This window comes from Antrostomus carolinensis, unplaced genomic scaffold (assembly GCF_000700745.2).
Source record: "Antrostomus carolinensis isolate BGI_N321 unplaced genomic scaffold, ASM70074v2 scaffold6610, whole genome shotgun sequence".
NCBI classification, from domain to species: Eukaryota; Metazoa; Chordata; class Aves; order Caprimulgiformes; family Caprimulgidae; genus Antrostomus; species Antrostomus carolinensis.
Genome location: NW_010290458.1, coordinates 1 through 14,893, shown reverse-complemented (window position 1 = coordinate 14,893; position 14,893 = coordinate 1). Strand labels below are relative to the sequence as shown.

The 14,893-nt window shown below is 39.6% G+C and overlaps 1 protein-coding gene across 1 annotated transcript in view; it reads right to left on the bottom strand.

Annotated features, from left to right (window-relative positions):
- LOC104529047 (disco-interacting protein 2 homolog C) overlaps nucleotides 1-10,084 on the bottom strand; it is a gene marked incomplete at its 3' end in the record, with an annotated part of 58,860 nt that extends 48,776 nt beyond the window's left edge. Inside the window, exons 1-8 of the mRNA XM_029086306.1 lie at nucleotides 10,007-10,084; nucleotides 7,092-7,215; nucleotides 6,359-6,468; nucleotides 4,886-4,988; nucleotides 4,469-4,533; nucleotides 2,545-2,638; nucleotides 2,308-2,427; nucleotides 1,367-1,481 (exon numbers count right to left, since the gene is read on the bottom strand). Coding sequence (XP_028942139.1) covers nucleotides 1,367-1,481; nucleotides 2,308-2,427; nucleotides 2,545-2,638; nucleotides 4,469-4,533; nucleotides 4,886-4,988; nucleotides 6,359-6,468; nucleotides 7,092-7,215; nucleotides 10,007-10,084 — 809 coding nt within the window. The remainder of the gene's footprint in view (nucleotides 1-1,366; nucleotides 1,482-2,307; nucleotides 2,428-2,544; nucleotides 2,639-4,468; nucleotides 4,534-4,885; nucleotides 4,989-6,358; nucleotides 6,469-7,091; nucleotides 7,216-10,006) is intronic.
- Between the last annotated feature and the right edge of the window lie 4,809 nt (nucleotides 10,085-14,893).

The window sequence follows — 14,893 nt, the reverse complement described above, 5'->3', positions numbered from 1 at the left end:
GGGGGGGGGGAATTATCCACTATTTTATGTGCTAATAATTTTTTTTATGGAAGCTCTCAGTGCTAGTTAATTTGAAAATGAATAGCTAGTGCTTCAGAAGGCTACAAGCATAGAGTTTAAGTCTAGAAAGGGCATGCCAGCCATTGCACATTGAGATACAGTGAGCTCTCCCGCTTCATAACCTGCGATCTAAGGCAGATTTTCCAGGGCTAGCACAGGAAATTAAAACCCTCTCCTGGTAAATCAGTGCTCAGCATAAGTGACATCTGCTGCCCATTCACCTCCTCTCTGCACTTACAGGCAAGAACTCAGTCCAAGGGAGCGAAGGTCTGCACAGCCTATGGCAGGGAAACCCATGGCAAGGGAAAAACAATGTTCTCCTTGGTATGAAGCTGAGAAACAGGCTGGGGGAGGTGAAGGAAGGGCTCTCAGATCCTGTGTTTCACAGACAGACAACTAACCTGGACAGGACATGTCCCTGATGGATAGCTTTCAGATGCCTGAAGCTAATAATGAGGTGGCTGAAAGTCAACCACACTCTTGGCCTCAAGTCTTTCTTCCTGTGATGTTTCGTTGGAAAGCTAATTGAAAATGTAGTTAAATTTCACTTGGACAGCATATTTTAAACTTTGTGGCAGGAAGTATTTTACTTAATGCTATTACAGTGCTTTACACTTTTATACTGCATGTTTTAACATGTGAAACAATTATAAATGACTGAGGAAATCTGAACTTTAAAACAAAGCGCCTACTGTTCAAGGTACAACTTTTGTTGGAAAACTCTGCCAAAACAGACAACAGTTTGGCCATTTACTGCATGCTACAACACTCATGACAGGCAACTGCTGCATACTGACGTTCTTGTACATAAGGCTTAATAGTTTTACTAGAATTAATCGATTTTATTTCTAGGCACAAATCCCTCAGACTCAAAGGGAATTTCCAGATGATTACTGAGAGTCTATGAATGGTTAAAAAGTGCCAGTCAGCCAAAAACAACCTGCAGAATGTCATAATTCTCTTTAAACAGATTACTTTAAGGCATAATTTTCCTCGATAGCAATTACACTTAAATTCCCACATTTTAATTAATTTTACGTGTACGGAGGCATTTTCCCACTTCTTACAGAATTAGCTTTTGCATTTCAGTCTATTTCATTTAAAATTAGATAAAATTACAGAAATGGGAACTATATTATAAAGCACTCTGAAGTTAAATTATTACTCTACAAATTTTTGTATGTCTTATTTGGACATAAACAAAATGAAAATTAATAATGTCATTCAGAAGTATGCAGATTCATACTTGAATAAATTACCACATATCTTCTACAATGGGTCTGTTTCCACTGGTGTAACACAGTACCTTCGAATAGCCACAGTGAGAGCTTCTGGTGAACTAGCGCAGGGACAAATGACCTCCTGTCTTAGACCTTTACTTTGGAAGACATTGAGAAATGCATCACAGGAAGAAATAGACCCTGGGGTAAAGAAAAAAAAAAATCAGAGGAGAAAAACAATCCAGTTTCTGAAGTGATGCTATTCAAACTGCAAACCTGCTATTGAATATACAGGCTTTTCAGAAGAAAAATTTTAAAAAGCACCCATGACCACTGGGAAAGAAGTCGTAGCTGCTACAACTATATATATGTATGTATATACAGTTGTGTATGTGCACAGAGAATAAAGACTAATTTTTGAGCATAAAGTCCTTTCACTATGCTTGCATAGAAAAGCCATTACGGCTAAATTTATGGTACAAATTTTATTACAGTTTTCTTTTTTAGGATGACACAAATTAAAGATTTAACTCAGAAACTCATTGCAAACTACTACAAACAAGCAGAACACCTATACTTTGGTATCTTAAATAACACACAGAAACAGTTCAAGCTATTAACTGTCATGAAGTGATCCAGGTGTGGTTCCCCAGGGTAGTATAAGTATTCACCTAAAATTCTCAGTTACTTCTGCATCTGAGCACCATCATTCAGAAGAAATGTTCAGAGCCTTTCTATAGCTTAAGGTTATTTACTTCAGTCTTTATATATGACTGTCATGGTAGCCAAAACTGGATTTACCTAAATTTATGTTATGTAGAATATCAAGTTTGTTTCAGGATTAGCTAAAGAAAAATATATTTTAAAAAACAAATTAATTACTGTTTCCAGAAATATAATACAGTTTGCAGTGCACAAACCCTATCCTTTTAAAATATTTTAGCTAAGGTGATTGAAAATTTGAAACTGTAAATGCAAGACAGAAAATACTTCCTATGCTCTACTGGACTGCAGAAGTATAGCTTACATGGGTTTGCACCATCAGCCACTATCAGCATACGCAGTGAGGAAAGGTTGATGTCTCTCTGATCTCGATGTGCCACCAATGCCCAGTGCATGTCTCTGGATTTTACACAGGCAACTTTTGCTGCAATAAGAATGGGAAGATTACTAATACACCATATAAAAGCTATACAGCTGTATTATTAATTTGTACTTTTGATGTTGACTGTCATGCATACATGTGTATGTTCTTGTTCCTTACCTTTGTATTGACAGACTTTTTGTATCCATGACAGTGGATTCACTTTCATTAAGGAGTATGGAATACTTATAACATGCATCATGTTCATGACACTCTGAAAGCAAATAAGATAAATGGGTTTTATACAACAATCATGATAACTATTTATATTGTGTTATGGGCAGGGGCATCTATGCAAATCATTCCATGCTTGTTTTGTTGTCAGTGCTGGCATTTATCTTTTTGTATCTAGCTATCTACATTAAGATGAAAGAGAACCTCATTTTCTAATGCTTTAATTAAGGGTTAAGGATTTAGACTAATCAGATCATAACTTTGAAGTGGTACTGAAATAAAAAGAAACAAATTTTCTTTCCATTTATACTCTAAGTGATTTACTTTAAATAGAAAAAATAAAAATACACTGGATGAACGATGTCTGCAGGTTTGTTATGTAGGTTAATATTATCCTTAAGCCTGCTAAACTTCAGTATATATGAAGACGCTTTACTCAGAAAGACAGGTAACAGTAACATGTCTGTCTAAAGAAATAAATCTCTGTGAAGAGTGAAAAACTACTAATGGTAGTGGGGCACAAATTATTTAAAAGACAGTAGACAGAGAAATTGAAGTTACAGATTAAGCAGAGATCAATTTATTCTAACTGAAAATAAATTAAGGATTTTTTTAGTCCTTCTCCAGGTGGGCTAATTCCAGCATTTTCAACAAGGTCATGAAAAATTGCAGGAATTTTAGAAAAAGTAGCTGAGTGAAACAAATGACAGGTCCAAACCTGATCTCCCAGCCTGAGGCAGTCAATTGCTTTAGCGATTTCTCAGTGTTACTGCTAAACAATCAGCTTGGAAATGAGCCCCTGCTTTACTGCTGTTACCACTTAGAAACAACTTCTGAGTGCAACGTGTCTCCACTCACAGCAGCTCAGGTTAAATACAGTATTTGCTTTGGAAAACCTAGGCTTAAGAAAGGTTAAGTGTCCCACTGGATTAGTCATCTAAACACTTGTAGACCTGCAAAAGATAGTTCCCCTTCAGTCTGCCACAAGTGTAAGTACAGGAAAAGCACTTACAGGCAAGCCATGAAAAAAATGAAGTTCATACAAAGATTAATAGCAAAGGAAGGCACAGAAAAGCTCTAGTAAATGCTTGCTTTCAAGTTCAATGCTAAAGAGTTTTTTAACATGAGATACTTATGAGCATTAAGCCTAATAGATTGTTTCTGCTTCAGAAGTGTTGTTACTGCCCTTTGATATTAAGAACAGTATAACACTGCATGGAAAAAGTGTATCAGTTCCCTGGGAACCACAGCATGTAGGGCCTGTACATCCTGGGACCCCCAAAGAGTGACCCTTCAAAACTTGGTGTTTGTTGTTAAAATGATGACTGAATAGTAAATATGATGTCAGTCACTGACTGCAGAAGCACCTTTAGAAGCAATCCTTGAAGATATGTCAATTGCCTCCCATGTCAATCGAGGAAGATATTCAAACAGTGAGCGGACAATTAATGCAATTTAAAGTATCAGAAATGCTTTAATGTTAGCAAAACCATCTGCTGGTGAGAGTTTTGATAGAGAAGCTAGTCAGTGGCAATACAGCTATGCCACTGGATCATATCCTTACAGAGGCAAGTATTAATTTAATTTGTTTCTGCTATGAAGTCTGATCTCAAAATCACACAACAGTAAGATCAGAATAACATGGTAAGAATGGGGCCAGAATACTTGACATGACACATAAAAATACACTGGCATCTCTATGGTGCTTATTATGGGTAAGTGCACTAGCAGAAGACCATGGGTTTCAGTCATATATTTTTTTATTTCAAAGCAGAAAAATTTGTATCAGAAGAAACTGCAGGATAGTAATAAACATATTATGTTAGTTTATTTTCAAATACTCATATAAAATAAAAAAAAACATACTTACTGTAAGAATCCCATGCCATAAACCAACATCTTTCTTGAAATCTAGTACATTCACAATTGTTTCAGCTGTTCAAGAAAAACAAAACAGAGTTTATTTTTTAGAACATGGTACTGACCCAAGGCAAACCCATTCAAAGGAAGGAAGCTTCAGTATAACATGACTGATGACCTCGAAGCTTAACTTTCATAGTAAAGTCTCCACTGCAGGATTTGTATTGGCTAGGACGTTATTTGTACCTCTCACAAAGATATTTTAAATGTGTATATATTATCTAAAACTAATGAAAAAAAATCAGGTTATTAAATCTAGAAGCCTTTGACACAGATCTGTGTAAAACATAAGACATCAGCCTGATGCGAAACAAATTACAATTCACACTTGGTTTTAAGCATGAAGCAAGGGGAGCGTTCTCCTTACCTTCTGTGTATCCACACGCCTGGGTCAGAGCTTGGCAGTGTGTCAGCAGTGCAATCCTTGTCACAGTAACCCCAAGCACGCTTCCATCTTTACATGTTTTGTACTAAAAAGAAATAAGCAGAGAAAGTCACTGTGCAATAGTTGCCCTATTTCCATTATTTAACAGGTACGTTTTAAAGTGTTTCCTAGGTAGGTGAATGATGGACACATCTAATGACTCTATTTTAAGAAGGTAGCAGCACTGAGCAGTTTGGGAAGCATTTTTTTGTTAGAAGATGCTTTTTTCAGATGGGCTTTCTCTTTTTGACTGAAGCTTCCCAGGCTTGATAATCAGAAATCCATCTGGTTTTTGAATATAAGCATTATGAAAAAATAAATCTAACAATTCTGATCACATTAATGACTAAAGGACTGGGTAGATTTAGCAGAGAATAACCTAGTTCAGGCTGCTCAGTGTTCACATGTTAGATTTATAGGCCAATCAATAAACCTGAGCTTCTCCCTTCTGTGTCTTATAAAGCAAAGGATAAGAGTTGACTGCAGAATCCTTGCTGAGTATGTTACAATAATCTATATGTATATATTCTGAATATGTATACAGTCTGAAAGACAGAAGCTCTTTGATCGGAAGAAAATGAAAGTGTCATGAGAAAGCAGCATAAAAAAGAGGTGAGAGATCATTGCTGAAGATTGCAGTAATTTTTGCAACTTTATGCAAGAGTATGAAAACTATCAGTGGCAATTAAAGTAAATTAAACATTTATTTTTCCCCATGATGAAGATAATCAGCAAGATTGAAAACTGAGACATCTCTGCTTCTCTAGCCCAGTGTTCTCATTATGTGAAGATAGGAAATACCTTTGCTCCATTCACTTCAACTTATTCCCTTTGAATAATCATTTAAATTCCATACTAACATCACTGACTTTGAGGCATTTGAATCTATGCAAAGTAGGAAAAAAGAATGAAAAAAAAGAGAGAAAATTTAATCTTAAAAGCACTGCTAGTTTTGCTTTCCTGATGCTGGTCTCCTGGGGAGAGTGTGACTCACAAAGCAGTAAGTGACAGCAAACATTTGAATCAGAAGTTCCTTCTCTTTCAAAGGGATTGAAGATTGTGATATAAGACTGAAGCTGCACCGTGAAACTTGCCATCTACCCATCCCAAGGGTAGTGGCCGAGCCCACACTGTGAACAAGACCAAGACTGATCAAGGCAACTTTAATATAATATTGTGGCAGCCACACAGATGACTTAAAAACATTAACGTAGAAACCCTCAAAATGCAATTTAACATTTCATTAACTTTTCTGAAATCAATATCCAACATAATTTATTAGAAAATATTACTTATTAACAGGCTAAAACAGGATGTTATTTGCTTCTGTGACTAGCGAATTAATAATAATGTTTACCTAATCCAGAAGTGCCACATGCAATGATTCGAGGAGAGGATGTATCTTCGTTAACTCACCTCAATGTAAGCTGTGTCATTGTTTGCATCCTTGATGTGTGGGAACCAGTCGCGAGGCGGCTTGGATAGGTGTTTAGACTCTGTGACAAACCACAGCAGCTTTGGCCAGCCTGAGGTACAAAGGAAAGTCAGTTTTTGTTGCTCTGACAAGATAAGACAAAACTCTTCCCTGACAGATATTTTTTTCCGCAAATGCCCGTGTCACCATTATGTAAACATTGCTTCTTTTAAACCTCAGTGCAGCATAGGAAAGAACGTTTTTCCAGAACTGCTTTCCTAACACGGCCACCGTGGCCTTCTCAGACAGTCCCTGAAGAAATGGTTGGGCAGTTTAAGCTGTTATTGATCCAAATAGTTTACTACCATTCTGCTGTTAGTGGTTACTCTCCCTAGCACTTAGCTATAGGACTGAATCGTACAAATGCTTCTCGTCTACTGCAGTCCTAAGTCTGTTGGTTTAATTTCTCCTGTGGTCACAGATGATCTCAGCAGCCTGGCTGAGCCAGCAGAGAACCAGACCAGGAGCACTCGTACCGCTTGGCAGCCATCAGGCAGGAGCAGCAATCTCTTCCAGCCGGCCAGTGACATGCAGCTGGGCCGATCGTGTCTCCGCAGCCATGGTTGCTCCTGGGGCAAGTGTTTCATCACAGGCCTGATCCTCACCCACTACAACCAAACAAGTGTAATGATTGTTCTTGTAGCAAGTGAACCCTGATATCCATGATAAGCTTACCTTTAAACTGTGGGATCTCCCCTGTGGGGCTTTTAGGCAGTCCTTTATGGCATGCGTCGCTAGTCAAGGCCACAGTAACTCCACAGCTTCCAAGTAAAAAGCCTATTTGTTGACTTCCTGCATCCTAAGAGATGACAAAATAAAAGCAACACACAGAATTTACTAGAAGTGATTACAAGTTAAAAACATTATTATCCTTTGGCACATTATCTTGCAAGGAAAACAAGTCTCTTTCCTTTGAGCAACTTAGCTGATTAGCAAAACTCATTTGTACATCGACAAAGGAATTCCGCAACCTAGATATCTTATCTGTAACAACATAAATTATAAAGAGAACTGAAGCCATCAGATGGTGCCTGCTCTCACATCTCTTGAGAAATGACAGCATGTGGCTGGGAGGAGTGACTGAGGGTTGTGCCATCCAGAGGGACCCCCGGAGAAATGGGCTGACAGGAATCTCACGAAAGTTCAACAAAGGCAAATGCAAAGTCCTGCACCTGGGGAGGAACAAGCCCCTGCACCAGCATGGGTGGGGGCTGACTGGCTGGAAAGTAGATTTGTAGTAAAGGACCTTGGGGTCCTGACAGACACCAAGTTGAATGTCAGCCAGCAACGTGCCCATGCACAAAGAAGGCAAATGGTATCCTGGACCATGTTAGGCAAAGCATTGCCAGCAGGTTGAGGGAGGTGATCGTCTCAGTAGAGTGTCCCTCTACTCAGCACTAGTGAGGGACATTTCAAATGCTGGATCTAGTTCTCGGCTTCCAAGTACAAGACGCAGAGTCACTGGTGAGAGTCCAGTAAAGGGCCACTATGATAACTAAGGGACTGGAGCATCTCTGTTGAGGAAAGACTGAGAAAGCTGGGATTGCTCAGCCTCAGGAAGAGAAGGCTTAGAGGGGGACCTCATTGATGTGTACAAACATCTGAAGGGAGAGTGTAAAGAAGACCGAGCCAGGCTCTTTCCAGTGGTGCCCAGTGACAGGACCAGAGGCAACGGGCACAAACCAAAACAGAGGAGGCTCCTTCTGAACATAAGGAAACACTTTTTTCTGTGAGGGTGACTGGCACAGGTAGCCCAGAGAAGTCGTCGAGTCTCCATTCTTGGAGATATTCACACCTAGATAAAGTCCTGGACAACCTGCTCTAGATGGCCCTGCTTGAGCAGGTGAGCTAGACCAGATGACCTTCAGAGGTCTCTTCCAATCTCAACCATGTTGTGATTTTGTGACAATTCTAGGAAATAGGGGTTACAGATGCATCCACCTGGAGAAAGCCTTCAACCCCTAAGATTGGCCAAGAAGGCCAATGGCATCCTGGGGTGTATTAGAAGGGGTGTGGTTAGTAGGTTGAGAGAGGTTCTCCTTCCTCTCTACTCTGCCCTGGTGAGGCCGCATCTGGAATATTGTGTCCAGTTCTGGGCCCCACAGTTCAGGAAGGACAGGGAACTGCTTGAGAGAGTCCAGCACGGAGCCACCAAGATGATTAAGGGAGTGGAGCATCTCCCTTATGAGGAAAGGCTGAGGGAGCTGGGTCTCTTTAGTTTGGAGAAGAGGAGACTGAGGGGTGACTTCATTAATGTTCATAAATTTGTAAAGGGCGAATGTCAGGAAGACGGAGCCAGACTCCTCAGTGATGTCCAACGGCAGGACATGGAACACAGGAGGTTCCGCTTAAACTTGAGAAGAAACTTCTTTCCAGTGAGGGTGCCAGAGCCCTGGGACAGGCTGCCCAGGGAGGGTGTGGAGTCGCCTTCTCTGGAGATGCTCAAAACCCTCCTGGACACCTTCCTGTGTGATCTCATTGAGGTTCCTGCTCTGGCAGGGGGGTTGGACAGATGATCTTTCGAGGTCCCTTCCAACCCCTAACATTCTGTGATTCTCTGTGTCATTCTGTGGTGTTATGGTGGGCACACAGTGATAACAGTATCATTGTTTATGCTGATCTAACCTGATTTGTCAATAACCATTTCAATGCATAGTCACAGACACATTTCAGGAGCACTACAGATAGTCAAGTGCCCATTACAGAAAGCACAATACATTTTACTTTCATCAAGGGGATATAGGCAGTGAAGCTAAAAAGTCATGTAATGATTTTCAAGTCTAGGCCATAGCTGTTCTTTAAGAGATGCTGTGCTTCTACAGCATTATGTCTGCTTTATGTATAGCGTCTTGTCATGATTCTTTCATGAACTTTACATCTATCCACTAGGCTCTTTAACAGAGCAAAGCCTGAGATGTAAATATGCATATTAACCCTTTATTCACAGAATGATTCTACAGAAAATAGCCTATGGAGTCATAAGATCAAATTAAAATATCTTTCAAATCAACCATAAAGAACACTTAACCATGGAAGCATGTTAAGTGCAACCATAAAGAACACTTAACCATGGAAGCAACCAGAAATACAGAACAGTCGCCTTAAACTGTTGATGTATTCAAAGCAAACTTTATGATGGAAAGAAAGCCTCAAAGCATATCTGACTAATTTTCAATGCAATTTTTATGTAGTCAAAGAAAGCCATCTACAACAGGGAAACAATGAGATCAGAGGAAAAGCAAAAGCTTACTTGTTTTCCATACCACCTCAAAATATGTATATGGTACCAATTATCAGAACTTTGAAAGCTGAGCAAACAATGCGGGACAATAAACTGATCTGTGAGAACTCCGCTATGTAACTCCTTCCGTTCAGAACTGCTGCATTTGCTTGTGTTTACTATAACCAGAAAGCAAAAAAACCCAGGAAAAATTAACAGGGCACTTTTTCAGGAAGGCTTTTTAAAATTAAGCTTGGGCATAATCTTTTCCAATAAAAAAACAGACAAGGAGAGTATCCTTTGAACAACAGAGAATACTGATGTATCCATGAACAATGTTCTGGGGAGCATGTTGTCAACCCCACTGTACCTGCATCACGGGGACTTCCAGGACAAAAAGGGCTTTGTCAAGCATTACTGTCCTCACTGACTCTTGCCAGTGGTCCATATCTAGCTGGGCCACATCTATGTTGTCAAACCCCTGGGACAAATGCTTAGCCTGATTGGATCCTGATTCCACATTAGGACAAGACCTGGCGTCTCCACTCTTGAGTCTGCTCAACAGAAGGAAATTTGGGTGCCTTAACAGTGCAGGAGAGATGGCTCTCCTTGGAGTCTCTCAGAAGGAATGGCAGGAAGATGAGGGCTGGAGTGCTCCATGGACATCACTCCTTGGGCAACACATAGCCTCTGAGACCTGCTACTCTATCATGTATAAAGGGAGGTCACCAGTGTCTTAAAACATCAGATCCATACTATCATTACCCCAAATTTACCGCTAAATTCAATCTAAAAATGGTTACCAATATATGTATATACGTTGATTTCTAACTACCAATTAAAAATAAATTGCATATAAATTTCATAATTGAATGTATTAACTTAATCACTCTCAATTTTAAATTAAAAATAAAATGTTGTTGTAGCCCTATGCCCTATAAAGACTGCTAGCAAACTGTTTCACCACTGTACCGAGAAAATGCCGATTCTCAGGCAAGCAAATTCCATTTAATGCAGGACTTCATAAGCAGAAACTAATGTAATGAATTCCACTAAGAAATCTAACATATGTAAACCAGTAGAAGGTGTGGACCTTAGAGCATCAGCATATCATGGCCCTGGGGGATGCATCAGTTAAGAAATGATCTGTCAAGCTCTTCTCATAGTAAAACAAAACAACAGGAAAAGGAAACTTGTATTAACAGTTTGAGGTTTTGGATAACACAAGAAAGAATGACTGTGCTTCCAATTGGTGCCATATCAACCAGTTGAGAGCATGTCCACATAAATATGATTTATTCATTTGTATGTTGTTCACACACAAGCAGAGAGAATCATGTAAAGATTACTTAATACAATCTACTCAGGACAACCCAATCTCCAATAGCATCTAAATCTTCACCTCAGTTCTTCTCTGTATAGTTAATTCTTTCATTTGAAAGGACAACATGGCTAGGCAGTTATGTGATGCAACACTACGCCAAGAGAGTGGAAGAATTTCACCATGCGTGGACAATATCCACTGTGTTTTACAGGCTTTCAAATCCTGTGCTATGCCCTTGGTGTCCCCACTAAATCCTGCCTTGCAAGAAAAAAAGCAAATCAAGATACTGAGGTAGAGAAGCTGCAATAGACACTGTTCCCTTCGGACACAGGGGCTCCAGTTGAGGATCCTACAGTATGAACACAACGAAGCTCTCTGGTAGGCTGCTAGTCTGTGTCCATCATTCCCGCTTTCAGTCTCAGTCTCACACCTCCTAACTAGTTATCACTACCTCCTGCCTGCTTCTGGTGGCTTCATCCTCACTTAGAAGCAAAAAGCACTGCAGGGAACAGAGACATGAAGAAGGGGCTGACAGTCCTTGTCCCATGCAGGTACCTGCTGCCCCACAGAAGCAATTGTTTCTAACTACTCAAATGGTGTTGAGCTACGGGACTGAGAGCCAGGAGGTGGAAGATCTGAAACCATCTCAAGCTGAGAGCATCACACATCCCAGACATACCACAACCTTACCTACACAGTCAAGAACGCAAACACAATAGTCTTCGCTATTTCTCTTACCTCAGCATGACAGGCCCAGAGCAGTGAGGACCTTGAGTAACACTTGTAAGACTGAAAAACTGAGTTTGAGTTGAAAACGCAGTCACTTGCACGTAGCAGTCAAAGCTTCCATGTGGGCCAGGAAAAAGACTACTGACTTTAAAGGCATTGCTTATTTCAGATATCAGACACAAGCTATCAGCATCTCTTTTGAGTAATGTAAACTGAACGTCTGCAGTACTGAAAACTGCTTTGTAAGTAGAAAAAAATGACACCAAATTATCTGCTGCTGAAAAAAAAGAAAAAAAAAATCCTCCTTCTGCCTTAAATAAAACCCCTCCCCAGCCCGTAAAGGCAATAGATTTTCAGGACACACTGTTTGGTCAGTGGTGTTATTTGCTATTTTGGTAATTTATGCTAATCTGCTACTTTGGCAATCCTCACTTGCCACAAACACTTTATTTTGTTGAATTTTGTGGGGGTAAAAAAAATCGCAGGGAGCCAGTGGAGACCAGGTGAAATAACCCAAGGAACGCAGTCCCAACCACAGATGGGCAGAGACTTGCCAGCGATGCTCATTGTCAAATCCTCCACAATTCACAGTTTGAAATGACACGTAATGCAGGTGGAAGGCATAAGATAGAGCTGAGGTATTGTAGCATGAGGTTTGAGACCAATTGCTGACTTTGAAACTAATATTTTCCATTTCTTGAAGGCACAGCACTTGCTGAGGTACGAAAAATGAGGTCTGCATAGCTTTAGACTATGTCTGCACACACCTAGAGAGATCAATCTTTCAGATGAAGTGAGCCGGAAATCCTCTCTGCTGTAGGTAGCCATTCAAGGTTCTCTAAAGACTTTTATTAAAGGTTCCCTAAAGGTTTTCACCAGTACCTGGAGGCAAATTGTCTTCTTCCTGCTGCAGAGAGTGATAATTCATTGTCAGGATAAAAAAATCCCACGTGTGGCTGCATTTCAGCATGCTGTTAATGTCATCTCTACAACGCTTTGTGAGAGTATCTGTGTGAAGGAAAACAATTACGATCCTTTCTCCGTGAGTGAGAGTGCATGTCCTTATCTAATAAGGAAGGAAGGAAGGAAGAGACAGCCTGTGCAAAGGTTGGCCTGATAAAGGTTACTCCTGTCCACTTGCAATTCCCAGACTGCTTTCAAAATGAGAATTATGTGGCAAAACATTGCAGACTGAACTAATCTTGTTTTCTGTTATGATGCTTATGTGAGCTCCATTTGCCCTTACTCTAACAAAAATTTGCTGGTAAAGAACAAATAGGGCAACCATTAGGCGTAAAGGCCAAGCCACTAGCTCTGAATCAAAAGTGAAAAGGCATCAAGAAAACCCTCTATTTTTAAAACACAAATATCAAATACGTTAATAAAAAAGAAACACAAAGCAGATGCAATCTTCATAATCAGCTTTAAGATGAAGAAATCAGCTGTCTCCTCAGACAGGGCTTTGGTATCTGGCTGTGATTTGCATGTGAAATCTGCAACAATGAACAGTCTTAATGTCCAAAAGTCTTAACGAAAGCAAGACAATGGTTATTTTTGGCAGGAGACACTGCATGAAATGTGATACGCTCTTTAGAAAACTACCATTTCCCAAACTTGAACACATAAAAAGAAAACATAGATTTTAAAGGATCTGAGATTCACTGCGGCCAACTGAGCAGAGACCTGTGCTCAGTGCCCAGCTGCCAAAGTGTGTCAAGAGGGAAGGATGGGTGCAGGGCTTACAGGTGTGTACCAGGGGCTCCTGTGGGGCTGAGGGAACTTGTATCCTTTGGAAGGACTGGAAGACTATGTAACTGACAAGAAAATATATAACATTTTATGCATATTTTAAATCCGGTGGAGAAAGAGATGCATTGTGAAAAGATCTTCAAAAGTATGTAGAGCTCCAGCATTTCTAGCACATGACAGTCCAACAATGTCTAAAGCTGAGAGAAAACAAAGCTCATTTTATCTCAGGCCGTGGAGCACTAGGAAAGGCGTCAAGGTGTATTTCCTTTGGAATACAATTCTGCCTTCAAATGGAAGACAAGGCTGGGACAATTTGACAAGTTTTAAAGAGATACCTGTCTGGCTACTGTTAAAGCTTTAATAACCTAACTTCTTAGGATTTAATAAAAAGAGCTCCTGAAAAACAGTTTTTATCCTGTATGAAGCATCCCGTAAAAAAAAAACCAAACAAAAAAGCCCCAAAACCCCAAGTGTCCTGGAGTGGGTATCTCCAGATTTCCTATGACAATACACAGGCACAGTTTTCCAATGACGCTGTCAGACCCTGTGTCTGGGAGAGCACAGAAATGTCTACTGGAAGCACACATAGCATTAAATCTAACAGGCTAGGAAACAGTGTTTTGACTGAGAGATGGATTTTTACATGCTTTCCTGTCATACCCTGCTACATACTCATTGCCTATGATAAGGAGACCATAAAGATCTATGTGGGATTGCTTTGTTCATATGTTCACAGCATGTGATTGAGCATAACTATGAATGTGCTTGGAGGACAAAAATGTTATTTTAAGATTAAAACTGATTAGCTCCCCTGACTGCATCAGAGCAGAATAATAATAATATTCATGGCACCCATCAAATGGAAAAAAACATTAACCTAAAAAATCTAAAGAAAAAGAAATCAAAACCATGCTTTTCACAAGGGAAATAATAAATTGCTATTTGAACTAGAACTTGACATGTCAAAAATCCTGTATCATCTACTTTGATGGCACATTCTATGATATATAGTTTGCAATTCACATAATATCACACATATAATGAAACAATTTGTAATATTCCAGCTTCAGACAAGATTAACAAGAGTGGCAGCTCTGAAGGAAAAGATGTTGCATAGAACATACTAATGTTTGGGAAACAGAAAATATTTGGAAAGAGGAACACTATGAAAAAAGTTTGTAAGTAGAAAAAAGTATGTCTGTAAGAACATAAACCACAATACAAGGGATGAGGATTAGTTATAAAAATTTTGAGGAGTGTTCATGATATAGGCATTTCAGTGGTACGAATGTAGTGAAAGAAGAAGAAATAAAACATGCTGTTTGTTCTTTCACTACAATGATTGTGGTACCCCGACTGCTTCTTCTAGAGTAAAGAGTCAGTTTTGATGTACTCAAAAAAACCCCTGGGATTTCACTTTTTAATTTTAGATCATAGAATCATAGAATGGTTTGG